The sequence below is a fragment of the Natator depressus genome, chromosome 2 (genome assembly GCF_965152275.1).
Source record: "Natator depressus isolate rNatDep1 chromosome 2, rNatDep2.hap1, whole genome shotgun sequence".
Classification (NCBI taxonomy): Eukaryota; Metazoa; Chordata; order Testudines; family Cheloniidae; genus Natator; species Natator depressus.
In genome coordinates this window covers 52,186,343-52,213,700 of record NC_134235.1, presented here as the reverse complement: position 1 = coordinate 52,213,700, position 27,358 = coordinate 52,186,343, and the positions used below count along the sequence as shown (strand labels likewise).

Genomic DNA, 27,358 nt, shown 5'->3' with positions numbered 1-27,358 from the left:
TGCCATGAGAGCTCAGTTTAGAAGGGTTGCTCTTAGCAACCTTGAGGGGAGCACCTTGAGACTCTAGCAAGGGAAGGATGAAAGAGGCCTGTTAACCCCTCCAAGCTGATAGGTGAAATGAGTGAGTAAAGAGGAGAAGCTGATTGAGGACTACAGCTGGCCTGAAGCATAACCTAGCTTCGGGAGGAGGGTTGGGGACTCCTGAATTTGGGAGAGGATGCTTGTTGGCATGAGCACCAGAGCCAGAAGAAGGGTTGGACTCGAGGGGCTAATGAAGGAAGGGTTTTGTTGTATTCTGTAAAAGGAGTCACTAAATGAGACCCCACGAAGGAGGCATCTTGTTCTCAGTTCCCACTTCTGAGTACATCATTGCCAGACCAAAAGAGGGGAGCAGCCTTGCAAGGCCCCGTTATGCCTCAAGGGAGTGTGCTCATGGGCATCAGCCTGTCTTGCTTCCCCAGTGCATGGAATATCTGACAATCAGATGTGCTGATTTGTGGATATAATTATTTCAAAGCATATGGGGTCAATGTAAAGGTTTTGCACTAGAATTGCACTAGAAGCTGAGGTATATATTGCTTTTTGGTATCTGTTGGAGATGGAAAGGAAAGCCTTATGGTGTATTGTAGTGCATTATCAACTGCACTGGCAATATGAAGATGGAAAGGAATGTGTAAGTCTTTCCTCTTTTGAATTCCATTCTTTTCAATTTTGGGTGGATAAAGTATACCCTGCTACTAACATTTTGTTCGCTAACTGCATTCTAAGTTCAAGAAACTGGCCCCTAACTAGAAGTATGTGAAAGGATGGGTGTTGAGAAGAGAGAACTTATTACTGTGTTTGAAGCATGCTGGCTCTTTGAGCATTTATGCATCTAACTTCTGAGGCAATCTAGTGAATAGTTTATCTAAACTGGAATGATGGCTTTAATTAAATGAAGTATACGCTTAAAATTTCTAGCAGCAGCTTAATTGTAACTAACAAACACACTTTAACAAGTTTCAGAGTAGCAGCCGTGTTAGTCTGTATCCGCAAAAAGAAAAGGAATACTTGTGGCACCTTAGAGACTAACCAATTTATTTGAGCATAAGCTTTCGAAGCATGCATCCGATGAAGTGAGCTGTAGCTCACGGAAGCTTATGCTCAAACACTTTAACAAGGTATCCACTGTTGTTAGTTACTGCATACAAAGGATTTTATATTCACACCTTCTCCCTCTGACTTGATCATATTCTACAAATGTGAGCATAGATAGCATATGTCTATACAGCATTCAAATGGAGAATTTGAAAAATCAGCAGCCCAGTTTATTAGGCCCAATCAAATTCACGGTCCATTTTGGTCAATTTCATGGTCATAGGATTTTAAAAATCATAAATTTCATGACTTCAACTATTTAAATCTGAAATTTCATTGTGTCGTAATTTTAGGATCCTGACCCAAAAAGGAGTTGTAGGGGAGGTTGCATACTGCTACCCTTACTTCTGCACGGCTGCTGGCAGCAGTGCTGCCTTCAGAGCTGTGCAGCTGGAGAGTGGTGGCTGCCAGCAGGGAGCCCAGCTCTGAAGGCAGAGTCGCCGCCAGCAGCAGCACAGAAGTAAGGATGGCCTGGTATGGTATTGCCACCCTCACTTCTGTGCTGCTGCTGGTGTGGCACTGCATTCAGAGCTGGGCACCCAGCCAACAGCCGTCACTCTCTGGACACCCAGCTCTGAAGGCAGCGTAAAAGTAAGAGTAGCAATACCATGACTCCCCTAAAATAACCTTGTGACACACACACCCCACATCTCCCTTTTGGGTCAGGAACCCCACTTTGAGAACGCTGGTCTCCTCTGTGAAATCTGTGTAGGATAGGGTAAAAGCACACAAAAGAACAGATTTTATAGGGGAAGACCAGATTTCATGGTCCGTGATGTGTTTGTCATGGCCATGAATTTGGTAGGGCCCTATTTATTTAGCCACCTTTAGTACCCTTTTCTCATTTTCCTGTTTGTCCTCTTGTGTTTCTCACTTGATTCATCCCTCATTTTAGTCGTCTTAATCTTTTAAACATGTTTAAATATGCCTTCCCAAGAAGTGTTTTGCAGATGGCATATTTTACATGTGGTCACATTGTCATTTTTATATGACTATTGCTTGTGCTATTAGTCAGTCTCTGCTTCTGTTACATAATATAGTAAAAATATAAATAAAAATGGCATCCCAGACAACACTGATCCATGGAAATATAATGGAAATTGTGGCGCTCAAGGGACTGTTGTCTGAATCAATATCACAAGATCACAATATCTTTTCAAGTTAAAACAATCTGAAGTGTATAAGCACTGAGATTTCCCCCCCACCCCCCCCCACACACACAACTCAAGTGGATGGAATACCAATAATAGCAGGGAAAAATGCAAATGTTTTGGAAAAATTATGTGAGTAAGCAGTGAAATTTGAAATTGTGTGGGAACACTCTTGTCAGCGCTTGCATAAATGTTTGTGAATTTTTAGAGATAATCTGATGCATCTACATCATGTAAAAGGAAATGTTTATACTAGAGAGTTTCTGCAGGTTTGAATGGAGTTTTGGTTGCCACAAGTGACCAAGATTTTATGTCAGCACAGCAGGTGAATTTTGAAGGACAACCTATGGCATTTTACACGAATGTCAAACTGCTACTAATAAATATAGTACACACATTTTTTTCAGTTTAGACAACAAATTTTATCTAGGTTTGCGGACACAATTTTAAAAAGAGAAAACTTATAATACAATTTCAATTAAAAATTAGGACTGTCAAGCGATTAAAAAATTAATCGTGTGATTAATAATATAATACCATTTATTTAAATATTTTTGGATGTTTTCTATATTTTCAAATATATTGATTTCAGTTACAACACAGAATACGAAGTGTAAAATGCTCATTTATTTTTATTACAAATATTTGCACAAAAAACAAAAGAAATAGTATTTTTCAATTCACCAAATACAAGTACTGTAGTGCAATCTCTTTATCATGAAAGTTGAACTTACAAATGTAGAATTATGTTAAAAAAAACAACAACCCTGCATTCAAAAATAAAACAATGTAAAACTTTAGAGCCTACAAGTCACTCAGTCCTACTTCAGCCAATCGCTCAGTAAAACAAGTTTGCAGGAGATAATACTACCCACTTCTTGTTTACAATGGCACCCAAAAGAACAGGCATTTGCATGGCATTGTTGTAGCTGACGTCACAAGATATTTGTGCCAGATGTGCTAAAGATTCATACGTTCCTTCATGTTTTAATCACCAGTTCAGAGGACATGCGTCCATGCTGATGACGGGTTCTGCTCAATAACGATCCAGAGCAGAGCGGACTGATGGAGTCTCATTTTTATCATCTGAATCACATGGCACCAGCAGAAAGTTGATTTTCTTTTTTGTTGGTTTGGGTTCTGTAGTTTCTGCAGCAGAGTGTTGTTCTATTAAGACTTCTGAAAACATGCTCAACCTCGTCCCTTTCAGATTTTGGAAGGCACTTCAGATTCTTAAACTTTGGGTCCAGTGCTTTAGAAATCTCACATTTGGTACCTTTTCTGCCTTTTGTCAAATCTGCAGCGAAAGTGTTCTTAAAATGAACATGTGCTGGGTCATCATCTGAGGCTGCTATAACATGAAATATATGGCAGAATGCGGGTAAAACAGAGCAGGGGACATATTATCCTCCCCCAAGGAGTTCAGTCAGAAATTTAATTACCGCATTATTTTTTTTAAAGCGTGTCATCAGCATGAAAGCATGTCCTCTGGAATGGTGGCCAAAGCATGAAGGGGCATACGAATATTTAGCATATCTGGCATGTAAATACTTTGCAGTGCCCGCTGCAAAAGTGCCATGCAAATCTCTGTTTTTACTTTCTGGTGACCTTGTAAATAAGAAGAGGGCAGCATTATTCCCCGTAAATGTAAACAAGCTTATTTGTCTTAGCGATTGGCTGCACAAGAAGTAGGACTGAGTGGACTTGTAGGCTCTGAAGTTTTACTTTGTTTTGTTTTTGAGTGCAGTTAAGTAACAAAAAAAATCTACATTTGTAAGTTGCACTTACACAACAAATAGATTGCACTACTATACTTGTATGAAGTGAATCGAAAAACACTTTTTGTTTATCATTTTTACAGTGCAAATATTGTAATAAAAATAATATACACTTTGATTTCAATTACAACACAGAATACAATATATATTAAAATTTAGAAAAACATCCAAAATATTTAATCAATTTCAATTGGTATTCTATTGTTTAACAGTGCGATTAAAACTGTGATTAATTCCGATTAATTTTTTTTAGTTAATCGTATGAGTTAACTGCGATTAATCGACAGCCCTAATAAAAATTTAGTGACACCAAAGACACTCCCCACAAATGTCAGATCCAGCCACTGGAGGTGAAACACATTCGAGAAGCAAGCATTTCTGGTTATTGCTGCAGTAACTGGAGGCAGCTGAAAATGTGGGGCGCATTCTCCAAACACAACTGACAGAAGATCTCCTGGAGCATGAACTTTTATAACCAATGGTGATATAGCTGCTCTAAAACTATCTCTGATTTCTTTTACCCAGACAGCCAACGTCTTATCTAGATAGAGCTCAGCCAGCTTGTTCTTTTTCAGGACTCAATCTCTGCCAGGTACTGGGAAAACCAGGTGACTGTACAGTCTGGGTTCAGTGAAATGGAGATTTAGAGCTGTGTGGCGTAAGCATAGTGGTGCCACTTCAACCCAGATCATTTTGCTATTTCTCTCCAGTGTCCTTGCATACATCTTGAACAAGATGGGTCAGGATGGAACACTGTAATTCTCTACATGAGATTACTTCAGATAGATAATTTCTACTCTGTTCTCTTGCAGACAAGTATATCAAGTCATTTAACTCTGACTCCATTTTCTGTCACACATTGCAGATGTGTTAACAGTTTGTGGTCCGTGGTATCAAAGGAAGCTGATTGCAGATTTTTTTAAAAAAAGATTTAAGATGCTGGATCTTTATTCAACCCCTGGAGATTAACCAAGGAGACTGTTATAGTCTCCATACCATTCCCAGACCTCAAACTAATCCGAAAGGAAATCTGAATACTCTAGTATTGCCAGAATTGCCTTGCTATACCCTCACTGATCCTTTTAAAAAAATAGAAAAGAGAGAGACAGTTTGTATAAGGAGCTGGTTTCTCCAGCAGGATCGTTCATTTGAGAGATTCTGCTGCCCTCTCATCCTCATGCAAGGGATTGGTAATATTCAGCAATAATGAACACAGTGTTTCCCTGTTTGATTTTGTCAGTAAGGAAGAACATGAGTCTTCCATCTTTTTATTCTGTGGTGGTATAGTGCCTAGCACAACGGGATCCTGGCCCATGACAGAAAATAAATTATAAATCTTAACTTATGGCAAAAGCTCAGATAACGGTTCTGTATTTGTCCTCCTTTCCAGGTAGAAACTTGATATCTCTCTGAATTTCTGTGTAACCATTTTGCCTCAGGCTGTGCTGGGAATAGAGACAATCCAGAGGAGATATTTTCACAAGTAAAAGTACAATATTAATGGAATAATATACTAAAATCCATTTGGAGATAAAGAAACATATACTGCAAGATATTTTAACAGTTATACAGAAAAATATAAATAGACATTAACAAGTCACCCTCAAAAAAATCTGAGACACAAATATATAATTTTAAAGGTAACAACTGAGACAATGAAACGCAGAAAACTTGCAGAGAGCATGACTAAGAACAGGGAGAGCTCAAAGGTATTTTGAATTTCTGAAATTGGATCAAAATAGTCTTAGACAAGATGGCAGCATATCAGCAGTGAACTATATCAGCATATAGCAGTCCTGCTAAGATGCAGATAATTGAACTAGAAGTTCCACTAGAAAATACCTTCCAACTTAATTTAGTTTGTGATCGTCAGTGTTTCATTGATTCTTCTCATTTTTAATTCCAAACACACCTATGAAAAGTACTCCTGGGGGAATTCTTTGCCACTGAGCACATGCAGAATTCATGTCCCCTGCAGATTTTTTTTCTCCGCAGAAAATAGTCTGCCGGAGAAGTATTGAAGTTATGCCTCTTGCCCACCAGGGGCTGCCGTGGTGCAAGCACAGAGGGTAGCTGCTCACCAGCTATAACAGCCAATAGGGAGAGATCAGAGACTACGCCCTGCCCACAGTACCAGGTGAAGAGGCACATGTGGGTGGACAAACAGAGCAAGGCACACAGGGCTACTGAGGGGTGGGGACAGACTGGAGTGGGGGTGCAGAGCCACATGGGGACGGGGTTGGGAGTGCAGGGCCACATGGGGACAGGGACAGATGTGCCTGACTGACTGCGAGAGGTTAGGGTTTAGTAGCTTCCTAACAATCCCTGCCTCACACCCCTCCAAAAACCCCTGTTCCATGCTTCTCCCACCCATACCCAACAACCCTTCAGGTTCACTCCCGGGCTTCTTCTCAGCAATTACTTCCCTCTCCCTCAGCTCCTCCATTACCTCTGACTCCCCCAAGCCTTTTCAGTGCTTCTGAGAGGTGCGGGAAATTCGTTTCTGTATTGTAGTTTAAATGAATTATTGCTCAAAGTTCTGTATTAGTATGCCCATTAAGGAATTTGTTTGTCATAAAAAACATTTCCTGAATCTTTTTCATTGTCTGTATGGTTGCAGACATACTTGTTGACAGGTATTTTGAAATAAATTACCAAAATAATTGAAACTGGTGTGACTATATTGTTATTCTGACAAATAAAAATTTGCAGAATTTTAAAATATTGTGTGCAAAATTTAAATTTTTTGGCACAGAATTCTCTCCGAAGTAGAGAAGATACAGCATCACCAGATAGTAATTTTTTTTGGAAGATAGAACAATTAATGTGGACTGTAATATAGCACCGAGGCTGATTTCAGACCTTACTTGTATGTTGTGCTCTATGCTGTCTAGAAAACAGACCCATTGGTAAAGCATGTCAAGTGCCCTGATAGTGCCTCATGCTGCATCATTGAAGTCAGTAGGAGATTTGCCTTGACTTCAATAGAAGCAGGCTGCCAGCGAGTGGTCATGTAGATGAGACACTCCTTTATATTAAGTGGTAGGAGTCTGTGCTAGGGATCTGAAGTAAGGGGAATTGATTTAAATCACCAATTTTAATCACTATTTAAATAATCATTTTAAATTTTGTTTTGCATTTGCTCTTTTTAGTTATTTTCCTAAAGAAAGGTTGAGTTTAATTGGTGAGTAACCATTGAAACACGTTGATTTGCAACTAAATACAGCCTTTACACTAAACTTGGTACTACTTCTTGCTATCCAGGAGGTTACACTATATCAATACATGTTTATTTAAGCAGTTACATCGCTTAACATACATTTATTCAGATTCTTAATTTTTACATGTTTGTATTATGTTAGAAAATGGTGAATGATGCATTTCTTTCTTAGATTAATTTTTTACTTGTGATTTGTGTCAACGTCTATTTGGATGAAATTTGGAATTCAATTAAAAAATGTACAAAAACATAACCTTTTAAATCAGTTAAATAAAACTACTTTAAATGTGCTGGATGGTGGGGGGGTGGGGAGGAAGTTTCTCAAACCATGTGTGGTGCTAGGTAAGTCATAAAACCAAACTTATCACAGGTGTTCACTAACTGTGTTCCTCATTTTCGAGCACCTGATTTGAGACCTGAAGCCTTATCTGCAGAAATGCTTAACACTCACAGCAGCAACGGAGGTCAATGGGAGCTATGCTTTGAACATAAAAAGTGCTACAGAATGCTAAGTACTCTGAAAAATCAGATCCTAGGCATCTCAAATTGGGCACCCAAAAAATGGACATTTTCAAACGTAATTCTTAATTTCCTTGACCATAAAACCATGTTTATTACACCCAGTTGCATTTACACAGATTCTACAATGCAGCTTTTATAACTTCTATCATGCTTTAACTTTCTGTACTATTTTCTTTTATGCTATATTTTGAAAAGTGTTTATAAGCATTGGTTATTGTGATTTGTATAAAATATTTAATAGATTTCTTTAGCTTCAAGTTGTAAATATATTGTAAATAGCAGGTTGTAAATCTGAGGTCCGTTTTGGCCAAAAGGCAAAAAGGGGCCTTATCAAAAACAAGACACAACTTTTGTATAAGACACCAGTTATCAAGATGATTTTTGCCTACTGGAAGAGACAGAAAAAGCTTAAGATATTTGTTTTAGAAAGAGTCCTTACTTTAACAGAATGTAAGAATGTTCTTTTATGAACAAAGATGGCTGTGGTGTCTGTTTATTTAGCTTGTAAGCTCCTTGGAGCAGGGACTGTCTCCTTGCGGAGTTTTTCTATATACGTCTTAAGACTAAGCTGTGTACTGTCTCCCAGGAACTTTCCCTAGAGACTTCTTCCTAGCAGATTTCCCCACTGCCTTGTCTCCCCTCCCCGGGGACTCTGACAGCTTCTCTCAGGGGACCTCCCTGCTTCTTATAGGCATCAGGGTTCTCTCAGAGTGTCAAACTTCCTCTCACTGAACAAGCACATAGAGAAAAGCTACCCAGAGGCCAATTACAAGTTCATTTTATTGAAGCTAATACTATAGATCTGGCACATTCTGGAATCCAGTCAGGGCATGGCATCGCTTTAGTGGCAATGACAGATGATCTGTCATTGGATGGAGGGCAGACATCCATTCATATCCTCCTGGTCCTCTCCGCAGCATTCAATATTCCATTAGTACATAATGCTGTAGTGCATCTCCCCAGCAAGCACATCACACATGTCCTCTGTTTTCTGCACTCGCTTCCCCTAGAACAGGGGTGGGCAAACTTTTTGGCCTGAGGGCCACATCAGGGACTAGAAATTGTATGGTGGGCCATGAATGCTCACAAGATTGGGGTTGGGGTGCAAGAGGGGGTGAGGGCTCTGGTTGGGGGTGTGAGCTCTGGGGTGGGGCTGGGGATGAGAGATTTGGGGTGCAGGAAGGTGCTCCGAACTGGGATCGACAGGTTTGGAGAGCAAGAGGGGGATCAGGGCTGGGGCAGGGGGTTGGGGCATGGGGAGAGGCTCAGGGGTGCAGGCTTCGAGCGGCACTTACCTCAAGTGGCTCCCAGAAGCAGTGGCATGTCCCTTCTCCGGTTCCAGTGCAGAGGTGCGGCCAGGCGGCTCTGCACGCTGCCCTATCCGCAGGCACTGCCCCTGGAACTCCCATTGGAGCCCAGAGGGGCCTAATGGTAGGTGTAGGAGCCGAGCGGTGAGAGTTTAAGCATTGTCAGGTAACTGATTGATTCCTCAATTAATATAAATATTCTGTACTCAAATGGCTTCTTACATTAGTTACCAGTTATAGCAAAATCATTGGGCTCCATATTGGTACAGTAAAAACCTTACCATTTACATAGCAGTGAGACTGGGAAGTTCTTGGGTTAGCTGCTTACATTTAAATGATAAAACGCTTGCAAATGTATATCTCAAAAGAGATTTATGCTATCTTTAAGCATCTAAGGAGTTACAAGTTTTGGACCATTGAGAGAAAATGAGTTAGCGGAAGTAAATGACATCTTCTGTAAAACATTTTTCAACCGTCAGTGTTTTTCTTAAAGTTTGAAGGCCTTAGAGTGCTTTTAGAAGAAATTATTTTCAATAAGAATTTTGTAGGGGTTTAATTGAGGTTTTCGTCTATGAAGGTGGGCAGAAAGCCCATTTTTATGACTTAGTTTTATAACTCTGACACAACTTCTTATTAGTAATGATTCGTATAGTAGTGTCTAAGGGTCAACTGAGGATGGGGCCCCAGAGTAATAGGCATGGTACAAACCAGACTAGTAGACAGTCCCTGCCTACTAATAGGGATCCCCTGCCTCATTCATTACAGATCCCCTGCCTCATTCATTACACACCTTTTGATTTCTCCAAGAGATGAAGCAGGGGTCCTTCACATAACAGTCTCCTTTATGACAGAACCATGACTCATCCCTAGTGCAGGGCCATCCCTTGCACCCAGTAAGGCAGGGGTCATATGGAAAAACTAGTAGGTATATTTAAAGTGTGCATCATAATGCATAACAAGGGGATGCAAATTAAGACTGCCCAGGCAACCTTAATTCTAGCATTTCCTAACCTCTGAATGCTTGACTTTGCAATCTTAATTATGTTCTTTTAACACAATTATTTTTTGTATAATTTCTTAGGTTTGTAAAAAGGCAAACTGAAAAAACAAATCCCATCAGGTGGCTTCGTATTGACACTCGGTTTCTCAGTAGGGTGGAGCCTTTAAATATATTGCACAGATTTCTGCCACTTGAGCTAATGGAATAAAAGATAACAATAAATAGTAGGTGGTCATCCTCTGTGAACTAACACCAGAGAATAATGAGACTTTTTGTCAGAGAGTAGTACACACATTTGCTGACATCAGAGGAATGGTGAGATCTTGGGTTCCATTCCAGGCTCTGGAGGGTAGTATATTCTAGTGAGCACATCCTTTGCCTGTTCCCTCGCCAAGGTTGATACCTTCTGCTCTGTCTCTTCCAACTTGTCCCTGCCTTGCTCCTGGTCCCTTTCCCAGTCTCCACTCCTCAGGCTTCTTATCTCAGTGCCAGACTCCTTGTCCAGCCAGTCCTAGCCTCCTGCTCCAGGCTTTCTTTCTGCGTATGGTCCCTGCAATTCCTAGTCTCTTTGCCCAACCAGTTCCAGTGCCCTCTCGCCTTGACTGCTTGTCCCCAGTCTCCTTGCCCACTGAGTCCCAGTTCCTCACCCCTTGGCTCCTTGTCTGATCTGTCTCTCCCCTCTGACCTAGCCCCCAGCCCCATCTTCCTTTCCCCCCTCCAACAGGCACCCTGTCACAGTTTTTCTCTTCCATCCATTCCAGTCGCACTGTCACACACTGAGGTGTAGGTCGTGAGATCTAGTGGTGAGAGCAAGAGTCTGTCCTAGTGGTTGGAGTAGAATCAGAGGGTAGAACTGGAGGTGTGGTCAAGAGACAAGTCCGTGGTTGGAACCAGGTGTTAAGAATTAGGAGTTCAGAGGTAGGCATGGACTAGAGCTGTAGTGGAGGAGGCAAGCAGTGGAGCAAGGGCTTGTGGCCCATAGAGGTACTTTACTAGCTATTATATCCTACTAAGCCAGGCAGCCGTATCAAATAATATGTTTCTCTTTCTGAATTAATCCATTTCATATATGATTCTAATATTTTATCAGTATTAATTCCTATGAAATTAGGATTTGTTGAGGCATATGATATGTTTCTTAATAATTATACAGAGAATAAGTTTTGCTGAAATGCAAGAAGCCTACTGGCATGTATCCAGTAAGATCCGCTAAATAGCTAAAAGTATAATCAGTTAAGAATAAGTCAGCATAAAAGCGGACAACCTTTGGCACAGATAGAAATGATCCCTGAACTTTGGGGAACCAAAAGGAGGAACTACACACAACACTGAACAGATTTATCCGGCGTCTGCAACCGGTTGGTAACTGTAGGGTATACCACAAACCTGGAAGTTGCCAAGAAATCCTAGGTTGGCAGTTTTTGGAGTAAAACAATCCTTATTAAAATGTAGAAAGTAAGTGTCATAATCCACTAACCTATAGGATAAGGGTACTCATACATTTCGGAAATAAGATTTGGTAGGTTGGGCCTGAATTACATAGCATCAGGATCCTATAATATGTAAGGATATCTTAGGAAGCTCTTTCTTTTCTATCTTTTTTTATCTACCTATCATTCTATCTTCTATCATGCTATCAGCTCAGCTTGTGTAGTATAGTATAACTACTCAACATTGCTAACTATTGGGGAAGCCAGAACCATTGTGTAAGCAGGCATGCCAGGAGTAAGGCTGGTCCTTCACCTCCTATTACCGGGTCCTCAAGGAAGGGTGTGAGTATGTTAGGTTAAGGTACTTATAATAGGAATATTACCACCAGGAGTTTTGGAATTCTTTTTACTGTTTTGCAGTCATAAGTTTCATAGCATTTATTATTGTTTTGTTAATCTCAATAAAGTTTTATCAATTTGGTATTGTCCCCAGTGTAAGTATTTTTGCCAAGCACCCCGAGAGTCCTCTCCCGATATAGACTCTCTGAGTTCTCAGACCCTGTAGTCTGAATTGGACAAGAACCTATAAATCTTCCGGTCAGATGCCATAAGTGGTGAGCCATAACAACTAACCCACAAAATTCAGGTCAACAAGCTAGACAGGAAGCAGGCCTGGCACAGCTGCAGCTGTGGAATGCATTGAGCAGCCACTGTGCTGCTGTTGTTACAGTGCTTAAATGGTGATCTGTTGGTTCTTCTGACCAATCATGGAGCACAGTAACTAATTGGTCCTAATGAGCTCATTGGGTTTCTAGGCAACTAAGCAGCCGAGTTCCTGACACTTACTAGCAATTTGTCCCAATGTGTTCTTTTCCCTTTAATTGTTGTTCCATGCCTGGGTCGAACCAGGCATTGGAACTGAGGGGAGGGAGCCTGTATCTCTTGTGCTCTCAAAGGGTATGTCTACATCACAGTTTAAGACTAGGTGTGAGCCCAGGCTCAAGCCAAAACCCCCTTGTGTCCACAATACAATTGTACTAACCTAGGGCTCAAACCCAATGTCCCAGGACCCTGCAGGGTCTGAGATCCATGTTAAACTGGGACCCAGGGTTTCCTGTTTCCCCTTAGCCATGGCTTGACTCAGGTCCCAGGAGTTCTCCAGGTGTGTCCACAGTTCCTGGCAGCAAAGTAGCAGAGCTGCAGGCAGCTAGTGCAGCTGGCTGGAAGTGCCATTAGTGTCTGGTCGAGCCCGCTCCCCCTTCCTGCTCCTTCTGCGGCAGCAGCTCCTGCTTCTGCTCGCTGCTGCATGGCACATGCCTAGAACAAGGAGCAAAGTCGCCAGGTGGGAGGCAGCTCCTGGCTGCTGAGATATTGGGGGTCATCCCTCCCCGGGCAGGGTTGAGCCAGGAACTCAGGTGCTCCTTATGGGCACCTGAGTCCCATCAATAGCACCGTCGTCGGTAGGAAACAGGGTGGGCAGTAGAGTTTTCCCACAGTGCACCATGTTCCTAGGGCTAGAGTGTCAGCATGGGGGTGGTGCTAGGCACTCTGGGATGCAGTTACTTTGACTTGGGTCTGCGCACTGCAGTATGAATGCCAGAGCCCTAGGTTTGAGCATAGGTCAGAAAATTCTTATCCTAGGCTTCAAATGCAGTGCAGATGCTCAGGTCCAGATTTCTTTGACACCGGTCAGCTGACTTGAGTCCCACTAACCCTAGGCTTACATTGGTGTGTAGACATAGCTGAAGGGACTAGCACCCAGGATACATTGAGGAAGAAGCCGTCTGATTTGCATGCAGAGGGGACAAGAGCCAGACTGGGGAAGGAATTGCCTGGTCTACCAGGACAAAGTCGGGTGGAGCATGTTCCATCGTCCTCCTGAGGTGGCATGTGTGCAATTCTGTCAGTACACAGGAACTATGAGGAAATGGAGCATGCTCAATGATGGAAAAAGTGTAGAGACTTTTCAAGACTAAAACGCAAGTCTCTACTGAATATGTGCATATGAACTTTTTTCAAAGGCTTATTACTTGCAAACTTTGGGTGGATTTTTAGTGTCGACAAAAGACATTCCTGATACAAAGGCTGCCCAATGCCAAATTGCAAGTCTCTGCTTCAAATCATGGGGGCACTCGAACTTCTGAAAGTCAAGGACACCAGATTTTTTTTCAATTGCAAAGCATTGTAGTTTCCTCTAACCTTGTTCTCAGAAACAGCAGAACTGTTTTGGCTGAAACGTTAAAAAATCAGCCCTGAGGCAAACACCTGGCATGGAAAACTTCAGCCCTAAACTTTAGTTTGTCAGAGTTACAGCTGAAACAAAGTCTTATACTGGAAAATGTTGGGCATCCTTAATAATAGGTGATGCTACCAACCGTGCCTATAATACTTCTATGTCAAATTGTTTTATGTACTGCTGTGTTAAATTTAATACCTTACATCACTATTGGTGAAAGGGATTAAAAATATCTTTTATCAAGTTTGTTTATTGTGTGGATTTGATAGCAGCTACTGTCAGCCAGTTTTCCCTATTGTTTGTGTGTGTCTTTCACATAGCAACAGAGAGATGAAAAAATTTTTAAAAATAGGAACGTGATTATAGTACCACAAAAATTGGAAGGAGACTCCAGACGTGTGTGTGTGTGTTTTTAAGTGACTAGATTACAAGTTGATGGTGTGTCTAACCTTTCTCTGGGTGGAGAGTAGAGGTAGTAGCTCGTTTGAGATAAGTCTTTTTAAAAAAAGACAGGCACAGAGAAGTGGGCTGTAAGACACTGAGATGAGTGGGAGGACATATGCAACACAGTTAGTTGTAAAGAGGCTGATCTATTTACTTCAGTTAGAACAGTGATCCCCAAACTGTGCGGTGTGCCCCCCTAAGGGAGCGTGGAGGAATGTTTGGGGGGATGTGGTGGGGCCTGGGCCAGCCCCCAGGGGGGCCGGGGAAGGAGCATCACCCAGCCCCACTTTCATAGAATATCAGGGTTGGAAGGGACCTCAGGAGGTCATCTAGTCCAACCCCTTGCTCAAAGCAGGACCAATCCCCACTTTTTGCCCCAGATCCCTAAACAGCCCCCTCAAGGATTGAACTCACAACCCTGGGTTTAGCAGGCCAATGCTCAAACCACTGAGCTATCCCTCCCCGGAGCACTTTGCCCCCAGCTCTGCTCTGGACCCACCCCCAGCCACAGCCCCGGCTCCTGGTCTTGCTCCCAGCCTCGACCCCTGACTGCAGCCCGCCTCAGCTCCACTCCTGGCCCCAGCCCCTGAACACGGCTCCATTCTCAGTCCCCCTCCTAACCCCAGAGCCGCCTGCAGCTGCGGACCCAGCCTCAGCTCCCTTACCCATACCACCCCCCCCGGGGGGGAATGGGGACACGACCCTGAACATTTTGGGGCCCACTGAGTTAGAATATCTGGAACTTTCCCTGCTAGTTTAAAAAAACTGCATTTTTGTTTTCTGGGTGATTTTTGGCAGAAGAACTTGCTCTTGGGAAGTATTTTATTAGTTGGGTGTCTACCAACAGCAGCAGTGAAATTTTAAGAATGCTGGAAGGAAATTCGCTACTACTGATTCTGCAGCTCCAATGAATGATAATTGGTGTTCATTATGTAGAACTATGTTATCATTTTGCCATGGGCTTGTAACAATACTTCTAGATTCACTGAGTGTGTCCAACCTAGTCTGTTATTTTTGATGGTGAATTTGAGCACCAATTTATGGTGAATAGTTGGTTTCTGAAAAGTATTTGTTCTGCTATTGGGAAATATGGGGTGTGGGAGAGGATGAGTGGCTCAGGGGTTTTTCAAGGGAAAACACAGTATGACTTCAGATTTACTGATTCTTACTTGCTCCTGCTGACTTATGTAGGAAAAAATGCCGGTTTCATTCCTTTTCCCCGGGGGAAAACCACCCTCACATTTGGCACTCTTGTTGGCAATTTCAGAAAGAGATTAAGGAGTACATTGGAATGTGGAGCCAACTACTTTTCTCACAATTCCCTTGGTCAGGGTTTAAGCACCTTGGCAGGGGTGGGATAGTTCAGTGGTTTGAGCATTGGCCTGCGAAACCCAGGGTTGTGAGTTCAATCCTTGAGGGGGCCATTTAGGGATCTGGGGCAAAAATTGGGGATTGGTCCTGCTTTGAGCAGGGGGTTGGATTAGATGATCTCCTGAGGTCCCTTCCAACCCTGAGATTCTATGATATGAGGAAATCTGAACTGTGGCTAAAGAGAAGACTTCAGTGTTTTGTGCTGTCAATTAAATTAATTCACTAAATTAAAAAAAGATCAAAGGGAAATGAGGGTTGTATTTTCCATATTATTGACTGTGAGATTCTGGGGAATGGAGAATAATCTATATAAAATGGCTTAGCTGCCTAGCTCAATGTGAAAAATGACAAAGGCTAATCAAACCGTCTAGACTGCATATAAGTAAGTTATGCATGTTTAAGGATCAGACCCTTAAGTTTGCAGGATCAGGCCCTTAGAAAATTGACTAAAATAGTTTGACTGATAGATGTGAAGACAATGTTCATCTGATTTGCAACAGTATTTTTTAATCAAAATCAAGCATCTTAGTTACCGTTGTTGCCGTTTAAGTGTTATCTGGTGGGAATACCATGCTACCGTGTGGCATTTGAGTGATTTGGCTGAAATGCAATTATATATTTTTTAAATGATGGAAAAAGAAGTTTGATTATGACTTATGTCATTAAATATATCTCAAGATTGCTGTCAACATTAGTTTTACAATAGGAAATGTGGGTCACGTTATGCTGTGATAAAGGACCTGCTCATGCAAGGTGCTCAAAAATATTGTTTCTTTCCAAAAAGTGGCAAAAATTAGTGAGCTAAAAATGTGAAATATAGAATCGTAGACATGTAGCACTGAAAGGGGCCTAAGTAGGTCATCTAGTCCAGCCCCTTGCACTGAGGCAGAGCTAAGTGTTATCTAGACCTTCCTTGACAGGTGTTTGTCTAACCTGTTCTTAAAAACCTCCGATGATGTAAATTCCACAACCTTCCTAAGTAATTTGTTCCAGTGCTTAACAACACTTACAATTAGGAAGTTTTTCCCTATGTATAACCTAAATCTCCCTTGCTGCAATTTAAGCCCATTACTTCTTTTCCTATCCTCAGTTATTAAGGAGAACAATTTATCACCCTATTCTTTATGACAACCTTTTAAATATTTGAAGGCTGTTATCTTGCTCCCCCTTCTCCATGTCCCCTTTTAGTTTTCTCGTCTCCAGACTAAACAAACCCAGTTTTTTCAGTCTTTCCTCCTAGGTCATGCTTGCTAGACCTTTAATCATTTTTGTTGCTTTCCTCTGGACTGTCCCCAGTTTGTCCACATCTTTCCCAAAATGGTGCCCAGTATCCACTAAGGCCTTGTCAGTGCTGAGTAGAATAGAAGAATTACTTTGTGTCTTCCTTACAACACTCCTGATAACACATCCCAGAATGACATTTGCTTTTTTTTTTTGCAACAGTATTATATTGTTGACTCATATTTAGTTTGTGATTCACTATAACCCCCAGATCTTTTTCTGCAGTAATCCTCCTTAGGCAGTCATTTCCCATTTTGTATTTGTGTAATTGAGTATTCCTTCCTAAATGTAGTACTTTGCATTTGTCCATATTGAATTTCACCCTATTTATTTAAGATCATTTCTCCAGTTTGTCCATATCATTTTGAATTCTAATTTTGTTCTCCAATGCGCTTGCAACCCCTCCCAGCTTGGTATCATCCGCAGACTTTATAAGGGTACTCTTCATGTCATTATCCAAATCATTTATGAAGATATTGAATAGAACCGGACCCAGGACAGATCCCTCCGCGACTGCACTCGATATGCCCTTCTAGCTTGATTTCGAACCATTAATAACTACTTCCAGAGTATGGTTTTCCAACCAGTTGTGCACCCACAGTATAGTAGGTTCATAATCATGAATGGCTCAGAGATGTCTTCAGCCAGTTCTTTAAGTATTCTAGGGTGTATTTCATCAGGCCCTGCCAACCTGAAGATATCTAACTTGTCTAAGTAATTTTTAACTTGTTCTTTTTGTATTTTAGCCTCAGATCCTACCCCATTAACACTTATGTCCACTGTGTTGGTCATCAGATGGATATATTTTATCTACAAAATAGTCTTGATATAATGAGTAACTGTCCCTAAAACATCATGTGCCCCAAACTGGTAGAATAGTATGAATAAATTTTGCCTTTTTCAGCTGCCATCTGTATGTAATGTTCTTACCAGAAATCGCTTTTAAAATAGTGGTATTGACTTTACACTATTTTATTCTCTTATTCAGAACTTTCTAAATTACTTGAAACATGACTGTTGGATTCTGCTTGTGCTCCCATTGAAGTTTTTGGCAAATTTCCCATTGGCTTTCATAGTTTCCCCTACTGATACAATGGATAAAGTGACACTCTAAATCCAGATACCAAATCTCCTCTTTATTAAAGAGCAGTGAAGCGAATTAGTGTTCTGACTTAAAATCTCTTGATATGCTTTTAGCTTTCTTTCTTGAGTTTTAGCTATTGGATTGCCAGAAAGAAAAATAAATTCAAAATATTTGTCTTGTAATTAGTGTTCTCCACATTTCAGATGGAGATGTTTTTGTATAATGAAAATGTTGCTTAGTATTTAAGGTCAGCGAGGTCAGGAAATAAATACTTGGTGGAAGATAAGATTTTTACATAACTAAAGTTGGCAAAAGGTTGGAAAATTCAGTTTGCTTATAATAAATATACATGTTTTATTTTAATTTTTGTTAGAAAATGATATTATACTGCCAGCTGGAGATCTATTACCATGCAAGGTTTGTGGAAGGACATTCTTTTCAGCAGCACTGGTGAGTAAAGTGATCATTGTTTCTATTTGCTTTTGGAATTGGTATATCAATCTGAGAACCCTGTGTTGATACCTCTGACGTGGTCAGTGCCGCGAAGCATCTCAGTTTAAATTTTCAAAAGTTACTAATGATACTGAGTTCCTGTTTTTTTTAGGCTGCCCAACTTGAAACACCTTAAAGGAACCTGATTTTCAGAGTTGCAGTGCCCAGCACTGTGTGAAAATCAGGCCTCTTTAAAGGCACTTATAATTACTACTCACTTCTGAAAATGTTATAGCAGTTTTGGATGATGACCCAGCACATGGTCATTTTAAGAACACTTTCACAGCTAATTTGACAAAAGGCAAAGAAGGTATCAAATCTGAGATTTCTAAAGATAGCTACAGCACTGGACCCAAGGTTTAAGAATCTGAAGTGCCGTCCAAAATCTGAGAAGGACGAGGTGTGGAGCATGCTTTCAGAAGCCTTAAAAGGGCAACACTCTGCTGCAGAAACTACAGAACCCAAACCAACAAAAATGAAAACCAAACTTCTGTTAATAGTATCTGACTCAGATGACGAAAATGAGCATGCATTGGTCCACTCTGCTTTGAATCATTATTGAGCAGAATGGTGGCTGAAGCATGAAGGGACATATGAATTTTTAGCATGCAGATGTCTTGCGACGCTGGCTACAACAGTGCCATCCGAAAGCCTGTTTTCACTTTTGGGTGCCATTGTAAACAAGAAGTGGGCAGCATTATCTCCTGCAAACTTGTTTCTCTGAGCAATTGGCTGTAGTAGGACTGAGTGGACTTGTAGGCTCTAAAGTTTTACATTGTTTTATTTTTGAATGCAGGTTTTTTTGTTTTTTTTTTACATTCTGCATTTGTAAGTTCAACTTTCATGATAAAGAGATTGCACTACAGTACTTGTATTAGGTGAATTGAAAAATACTATTTCTTTTGTTTTTTACAGTGCAAATATTTGTAATACAAAATAAATGAGCACTTTACACTTCGTATTCTGTGTTGTAATTGAAATAAATATATTTGAAAATGTAGAAAGCATCAAAAATATTTAAATGGTATTGTATTATTGTTTAACAGCGCGATTAATTTTTTTAATCACACGATTTATCACAATATATTTTTTTAATCACTTGACAGCCCTAGTTATTTTTTGTTTGGTGATTGAAATAACTGATAAGGAAGAATTTCATGTTGTTCTGTATCCAAATATAAATATTGCATGCAATAGATTTCTTTCCTCTTCTTCTTCTTACAGCAAAAGCATACACCCATTTGCCAAAAAACTGCTAGTAAGAGAAGGAAGACATTTGATTCTAGCAGACAGAGAGCAGAAGGAACTGATATTTCCACAGTAAAACCTCTAAAGCCACGGGTAGGTAGATAACCTCTGAATATTATCATTTTTGACAAAATACCATACATGGGCATGTATTATGTGGTTAATTCATTACTTATGTGCAAGGAATGCCCCTGCTGGTAATGGGTATCTGGAAAACATGCAGTTAGATCAAGAGACTAGTAATAATTTTAAGGTCCACTATCTTTCAAAAAATTTAAATTAGATATAAAGTAGTAACCTGTGGCATTTAATAAGACATTGGCTTCTAAAATCGTATCGGAATTGAAATATAGGAAGAAAAAGGTTGTAATCAGAATGACATAATTCTGAAATCTAATGGACCAGTACAAATGTTTTCAAGATTAGTATACTATTCAAAGTGCAGCAGCCTGTCCCAGTTTCCCTCTGGATGGCTATGACTGGACCCAACAACTGGGTCCCACATGTCTCTAAGCTAACTGGGTCTGGGCAGATTCTGGTCACTGTTCTAGGTCTGGGTCTGTAAGACACACTCTGAAGTTCAGACCCCTTGTCTGAACCCTTCCTTAAGATTCGGGTACTCTGTAATGCAGCTGCCCCAGACTCTGGAACCAGTGCCTCAGAGTTCCACCTAAGTGTGGGCATAAACCTTTCAGGGATAAGATTACAGGAATGCAAGGAACACTGGCTTAGCCAGGTCACTTTTCTCTTAAAAAGCACTAGAAAATTACAAATCTTTGCAAAATAAAAAGTCCTGAGGTGCATCCCTGCTCTGATCCCCCCCTTCTACAAGTCCTGTCATTGTTTGAGGTTAGGCCACATCCCTCCTGACTTCTTAGTGGATGTCCCCTCTTAAATACAGTCTCTCTACTTTTGCCATGCTCTCTGCTGAGCAGCTGCAGATCTACTAGCCATGCTGATGCTCCTGTGCAGAAAATCCATTGTTTCATGGAGTTGGACCAGCAGTTGAGACACAATCAAAGTTGCTGGCCCTAGATTGCTCTTTGATGGCTTCTCCGTGACAGTCCTTGAACAAGATGACAAGCACCGTTCCTGGGCAGGGTACATCATAATAGACTTGCCTTGGGGAAAGTTATACATGTGTTTAGCACATAACACATAATAGAACAGGGGTGGCCAAACTTACTGGCCCTCCGAGCCGCATACAACAATCTTCAGAAGTTCGAAAGCTGGAGCATACCTGCCTGGAGCTGGGGCTTGAGGTTTCACCCCCACTTGTGCTGAAGCCCCGAGACCCAGCATGTGCAGCCTGCAGGCCTGAAGCCGTGAAACCCTACTCCCTTCTGGACAGAAGCTCCTGCCCTACCGCACTCATGCAAGGCAGAGATCCTGAGTTCCCTCCCTACCCCAGCTGGTAGGTGGAGAATGGGGGAGCAGAGAGGGCTTGCAAGCCACACTTTAATGGTAAAAGAGCCACATGTGGGTCGCGCGCCACAGTTTGGCCACCCTTGTAATAGAAGTTACAGTATCAAATGGAGTTCGTAGGTTGCTGCAGACATATCCCACTATGTCACACTAAGCATTGGTTCTGGACTAGGGATCAGAGAGAAAAAAAGAGTATCAGAGATCAAGTTTTCAGGAAATAGCAATCGTGTTGTTGATAAAATTATTTGCTCTTTATATTTCTGAAACAAAATCTTTTGCCATCCTTGTGCTGAGACTGAATATCCAAGTCTCTCTCTTTTTTGTCTAAGGTGTCAGCCATACTCTTCTTTGCAAACCCTGACAGCTATTTGTCTTCCTTAGCTTTAGGGTCAGTTGGGATTTTAAATATAATGGTATTAAATATTGCATAATAAAATCAGAAATGTATTTATTGTAAAATGAAAGAACCCAAAACCCATAATGTTGTTTTTTTTCTGTTGGCTTCTTAGCCAGAACCCCCCAAAAAACAGTCCAACTGGAGACGAAAGCATGAGGAGTTTATAGCAACTATACGAGCAGCCAAAGGACTAGATCAAACTCTCAAAGAGGGTGGAAAACTTCCTCCCCCTCCTCCACCTTCATATGATCCAGGTATGTGAAATGGTGAAGTTCTGAAGGTGTTTGTAAATAATTTTGATATGTTGTATGTGTTGAATTGATAAGGAATGTATTGGAATAAAATGTTAATGAATGCGTACAGAGAACTGTCATCTGATAACAGCTAAGCAGCTGATGAGTTGTGGTTACTTATTCTGACTGGCTAAGAATTGTTTACGTCCTATTATTTTTGTTATCCCATTTTCTCTGACTTTTCTTTTCACTTTTAACACATGTATGTCATGTCAAAGTGTTATTGAACAATCCGGCAGTTGGCTAAGGAGCTGAAGGAAATAGATAACTTTTATGAGATTAGTCAGGTTTTTGTTTCCTTTCTTTGGAAAAGAAAATCTTCCTTTAAGAAGCAGGCCCCCCCCTACAAAATATAAGAATCATGCTGAGGATCATACATAGATCTCATGCTGTTATACCCTTTTTTTTTTCTCTGATAGCTGCCTATAGTCAAGTGAAGACTTCACATAAAATTTATCTGATAATATATGTGTATGTCCCAAGATTTGAACTGATATGTTATACTCTTCTGGACTACTGTGCCAAATTTAAAGTCAAGAAAATTTTAATTATCATTATGGATAATGTACATCTTGTTTGAAATTGAGGTCATGCAGAATATCACTGGTATAGTCCTGTACTAGTGTTTTGTTGTGGTCCTTCCAGCAAGCCAGTGAACAATAGCCTGATGGGGCTGAAAAAGCATCTTTATTGGAGCTATTTATTTGTATCTGCATCAAATCTGGGGTGTGCTTTGCTGCATATGTTTATGTCCACTTGTTTTGATTAAGTCACATGTCGAAAACCCACATTCAACCACTGAAATGCTACAGGACAATGAGAACTGTATTTCTCCTAGCCAGGTGGCTTGTTTGTTAAAAACTTCAAAAAACAAACCAACCAATTACAGTTTGGAAAGGATACAAACCCTGATGCTTAAGGACTTAAGCTAACCTCTAAGGTTCTGATTTAAAGCCCATTGAAGTAAATGGAAAGACTTCTGTTGGGTTTCAGATCATGCCCCCTCTGAGGAGATTGGGAAGAATTCTTCCCTGTGAGCAGTTTCTTCTATAATTACTCATTCAGAATTTCTGGCTCCATTTGTACTGGCCAATATTGGAGACAGGACACTGGGCTAAATGAAGTACTAGTTTAATCCAGTATGATGAATCTTATGGTACACAGCTTGGGCACTGCCATCATTTATTGTTGATTTGATGGCATTTGTGTAATTTTAAAGGTAACCACCAATGCAGGACACTCTCCTTTCCTTCCTCACTCAGCACTTATGTGAAGAGGCCTACCAGCCTGTTAAGTTGTATGTTGCTATACTGGACTAATCTCTTTTTATTACCATTCCTCTGTGTAAGGTCAAAACATGGAAGCTATGTGAACACTGATTACTGTAGCCTGTTGAGTCTGGCATCCATATCTTAAAGGGTAGTTTCAGACATGCTGAATGTTTTGCAGCTTTACCTCTAAAGACCCAAGTATATTTGCTCCTTGAAATTTACCATCTCTAAGGAAACATATTTGAACATAGAAGCCAGGATTGTCTTTCATTGTTATAAATTTTAGCGTAGCTCTTCCTAGCTTTTGCAAGGCTAACAAAAGTTGTTTTTGTAAAGTAAGAGAGACTGTAGTCACAATGGTGATTCATTTCATCCTGAATTACAACGCCCCCACAAATTAGCCTGTTTAAGAATGCCTCTAACGTGAGCTACATTTTCCCCTTGATTCAGTTTCCGTATGTGACCTCATTCTTTGGTATTGCCTTCAATATGCACGGTGGATTATTCACTTGCCTGAAAACTATCAGTGAAAACTTGAAATTGCAGTTGTTATCTTTTGGGACTTAAGTAGTAAAGTTTTTGAAAATGTATTTCAAACCGCAACCATAACTAAGGGCCTTCAAATGCAAAGGGACGTAGTGGCTGCAAGGCAGCTGTAGACATGATATATCTTGAATTTTAATTAGGCTTTTGACACAATCCTGTAGGACGGTGTTTCCCAAACTTGGGACGCTGCTTGGTCAGGGAAAGACCCTGGCGGGCCAGGCCGGTTTGTTTACCTGCTGTGTCTGCAGGTTTGGCCGATCACGACTCCCACTGGCCGCGGTTCGCCACTGCAGGCCAGTGGGGGCTGCGCGAAGCAGCACGGGCCGAGGGACGTACCAGTCACCATTTCCCTCAGCCCCCATTGGCCTGCAGCTGCGAACCGCAGCCAGTGGGAGCCGCGATAGGCCGAACCTACTGACGCAGCAGGTAAACAAACCGGCCCAGCCCGCCAGGGGCTTTCCCTGAACAAGCGGTGTCCCAAACTTGGGACACACTGCTGTAGACATTCTGATAAGCAAACTAGAGAAATATAATCTAGAAGAAATTACTGTAAGGTGCGTGCATAACTGCCTGAAAAACCAGTCATTGTTCATGTCCCCTTTTTCAAATTAAGGTGCTTTTTGTTTTGTTTTAAGATTACATTCAATGCCCATATTGCCAAAGAAGATTTAATGAAAATGCAGCTGACAGGCACATCAATTTCTGCAAGGAACAGGCAGCACGTATTAGTAATAAAGGAAAATTGTCTGCTGATGCAAAAGGGAAGCTGCCTGCTCGAACACAGGTGAATTATAATACTTTCTTTGACTGGTGATTTATTTTATGACTTTGTGATTGTTAAGCCAAGTCAGTTAATCATTTTAGGTGTATCACAAAATGCTTTATAGAGTTAAATAATACAAGTCCAGAATAACATAGCTGTGGGAGAGAGAAATCAAGAGGCGTAGACAAGGGAAAAGTTTGGGTTTTTGGATGAGATACAGGAAGACTTTCCCAGATGATAGGAGTCAGAGAAAAGAAAGCTGTATCATAAATATAGGTGGAGATTATGGAAAATGGCAGAGAAGTAGCTCTCCAGACTTCTGCATAAACAAATTTCTGAAGGTTCGTGGAAGCATTAGGATGATGAGTACAGAGAGGCAAGGTTTGTAAACTAGGTTGAAACAAGTTCATAGAACATCATAAAAACAAGAAATGCAATTTTAACTGGATTCTGAAACAACTGAGGAGCAAGTGAAGGTACTAGACTATGACAGTTATGGCTCTGCTTCATGGGACATATGAGACGTTGGATAGCAGTATTTTGTATATCCATTGTCTGAATAGCTACTTGAGCAGACTACTGAGATGGGAGTTGCACTTAGTTATTGGGAGGAGATGGAAAACCTACAATAAGATTACATTCAGTGCCCACAGACACACAGTTAGAAAAGTAACTTACATATACATGGTTGTCTAGATGATGATAGGCAGATTTCTGGACATGAGAGATATAGGCGGAGAAGGAAAATGCTAATGGTCAAGAATGATGCTAGGTTTACAGTACAGGAAGCAAATGAGAGATCGGAGTGTATGTATTATGTCTTGTTCTTTCTATTGTACCTTCACCATAGGGGCTAGGTGCTTTAAGTTCAGAGGGCGAAATACAAAACAAACACAAACTAAAACAGTTAGTAAAAAGCTAAATAAAATTAGTTAATCTTGCATTATGTCCTGAAGGTGACTAGGCCCCAAGTCTGTGCAGAAACTGGTCCACCATCCAGTTGCGTGAATGGAGTTTGGAACAAAGAAAAGAGGCTACTTTCCTGAGCACTCTCCTAAGAGAGGAAAATTTTAGTTGTGGCATGATAATATTAGGGGTTATTAAAAGAGATGAGCAGTGGGAGATATTGGAGTGTGGGGAGAGATACAATGGGATACAATTTAAAAGTTTCTACCAGTTAGAATTGTTTTTAATCTTTTCTACAGTATTTTACATTAAATGGATAGGAAATGTCTTTCAAACCAGTAGAAACAATTTCTTCAACCACTGTTCCAGAAGCAATGCTGACTGATGATAATTTCAGGAACTGGGATGGGAAGACAGGCTAACAATCTTTCATGTTACATTTAATTACTTGATTAAACAGCTAAATAATTAATTATGTTGTAGTTGAGTTTTATGTCCATTGTTACAGTACAAGCCTGCTACAGTTAAAAAGGCACCTTCTGCAGGAGCAACACCATCCTCATCACGCTTACCACAGCCAACTAATGTTAGCAAAACTGTTGTAGGTATGAACTGGTATTTTGAATTATGCAACTACTTTCTAAATAACTAATTTCAAACTATGAAATCAAGATCGTATAATTTTAGTAGCTGTAGAGTTCTACAAGTGGTGCACACAGAGAAAGACAGGACATAAAAGCTTCTTATGGGGAACTCATAGAACTCAAACAGTAGCACATGAATTAAATGGCGAATGGTGAATTAAATGGCGGCTGGCTTTTACTTGCATACTTCTTCCACTTGCTTTTACTAGTTTTTTGTAATCTCAGGCCTTTGGCTACATTTGTGATGAGCACATATTATGATGTTCATTTGTAAAGTTATTTACGCAACAAAAAATCAGTTAAAGTAAAGATTTAGTAAATGTCCTAAAATAGGGATTTCAGTCTCAGTTCATCAAGACGCTTTAGCACGTGTGTATCTTTAATCATAGTTCTAGTGAGGTCACTGGGACTGCTTTCATGCTAAATTACACATGTGGTTAAGTACTTTGTTTAACTGGGACCTCTGTGAACTGATCAGATTTGAAGTCAGATTTTTCTTTTAGTTGGTAAATTCTCTAATAAATTTGTACACTGCATATACTACGAAAGAATTAAAAAATATGTATAGTAAAGCAAAGTCTATAAACATTGGGCCCTATTCTAGTCGCAAATAGGCACCTATCATTTATATCTGTGAAATTCATTATTGCAGTTATGCAGGCCCTATGCATTATAGAATTTTCTTTAAAATGCAGAACACACCAACCAATGCCCCATATTTTAGAATACAATAGACCTTATTGTCTCAGTGTGCTTCTGTGAATTTTCTAGGTAATGATTAGTACTTTTGCTAATGCCGTTATATATTCAGAAATTATTTTTAAGTAGTAGTGTAATGATTCCAAAGTGGGCAGTACATGATATCATACAAGAATACTATTTTTGCATCTAGGAGCAAAATCTAATATTAGCTTCTTTATATCGTAAGGTACACCTACGAGTAAAGTGTTATCTACAGGTGGGCCTTCTGGAAGCAAAATTCAGACCTTATCTCCAGCTCATAAAAATTCAGTGAGCATGACAAGCCCACAAGCAGGGTAAGTCCACATTAATTTTGTAGTTAACGTTTGATTTGTCCCTGATGATTTTGAAAATGTTAGTTGTTCACTGTGCTATTGATATAGTTTAAACTAATTGCTATTCTTTCTATTAATGGTAGAGATGAAATGGGCCAATTTCATCCCTGATTTAACTCTGTTGACTTTTCTGTGTATGAACCAAAGATGAATTTGGCGTGGTATGTTTACATAGCACTCCATGATTACAGTTTAGGAAGTGGTAAGTTTAAGGGCCATCAAGCTTGACAAATGCCTCCTTGACTATGTAAACAAAAGGATATGATGTTGAGAAGGCTTAGCCCCCTATGGATCAGCGCAGTTCCCAGCCTTTTCCATAGCTCCATACTCCTGACC

At 40.5% G+C, this 27,358-nt stretch overlaps 1 protein-coding gene across 2 annotated transcripts in view; it reads left to right on the top strand.

The window, feature by feature from the left end:
* ZC2HC1A (zinc finger C2HC-type containing 1A) overlaps positions 1-27,358 on the top strand; it is a 60,517-nt gene that overhangs the window by 9,352 nt on the left and 23,807 nt on the right. For both annotated transcript variants that reach the window (XM_074944202.1, XM_074944201.1), the window contains exons 2-7: positions 18,335-18,411; positions 19,678-19,794; positions 21,636-21,777; positions 24,269-24,417; positions 25,811-25,907; positions 26,875-26,983. In XM_074944202.1, the coding sequence (XP_074800303.1) occupies positions 18,335-18,411; positions 19,678-19,794; positions 21,636-21,777; positions 24,269-24,417; positions 25,811-25,907; positions 26,875-26,983 (691 nt within the window). The remainder of the gene's footprint in view (positions 1-18,334; positions 18,412-19,677; positions 19,795-21,635; positions 21,778-24,268; positions 24,418-25,810; positions 25,908-26,874; positions 26,984-27,358) is intronic.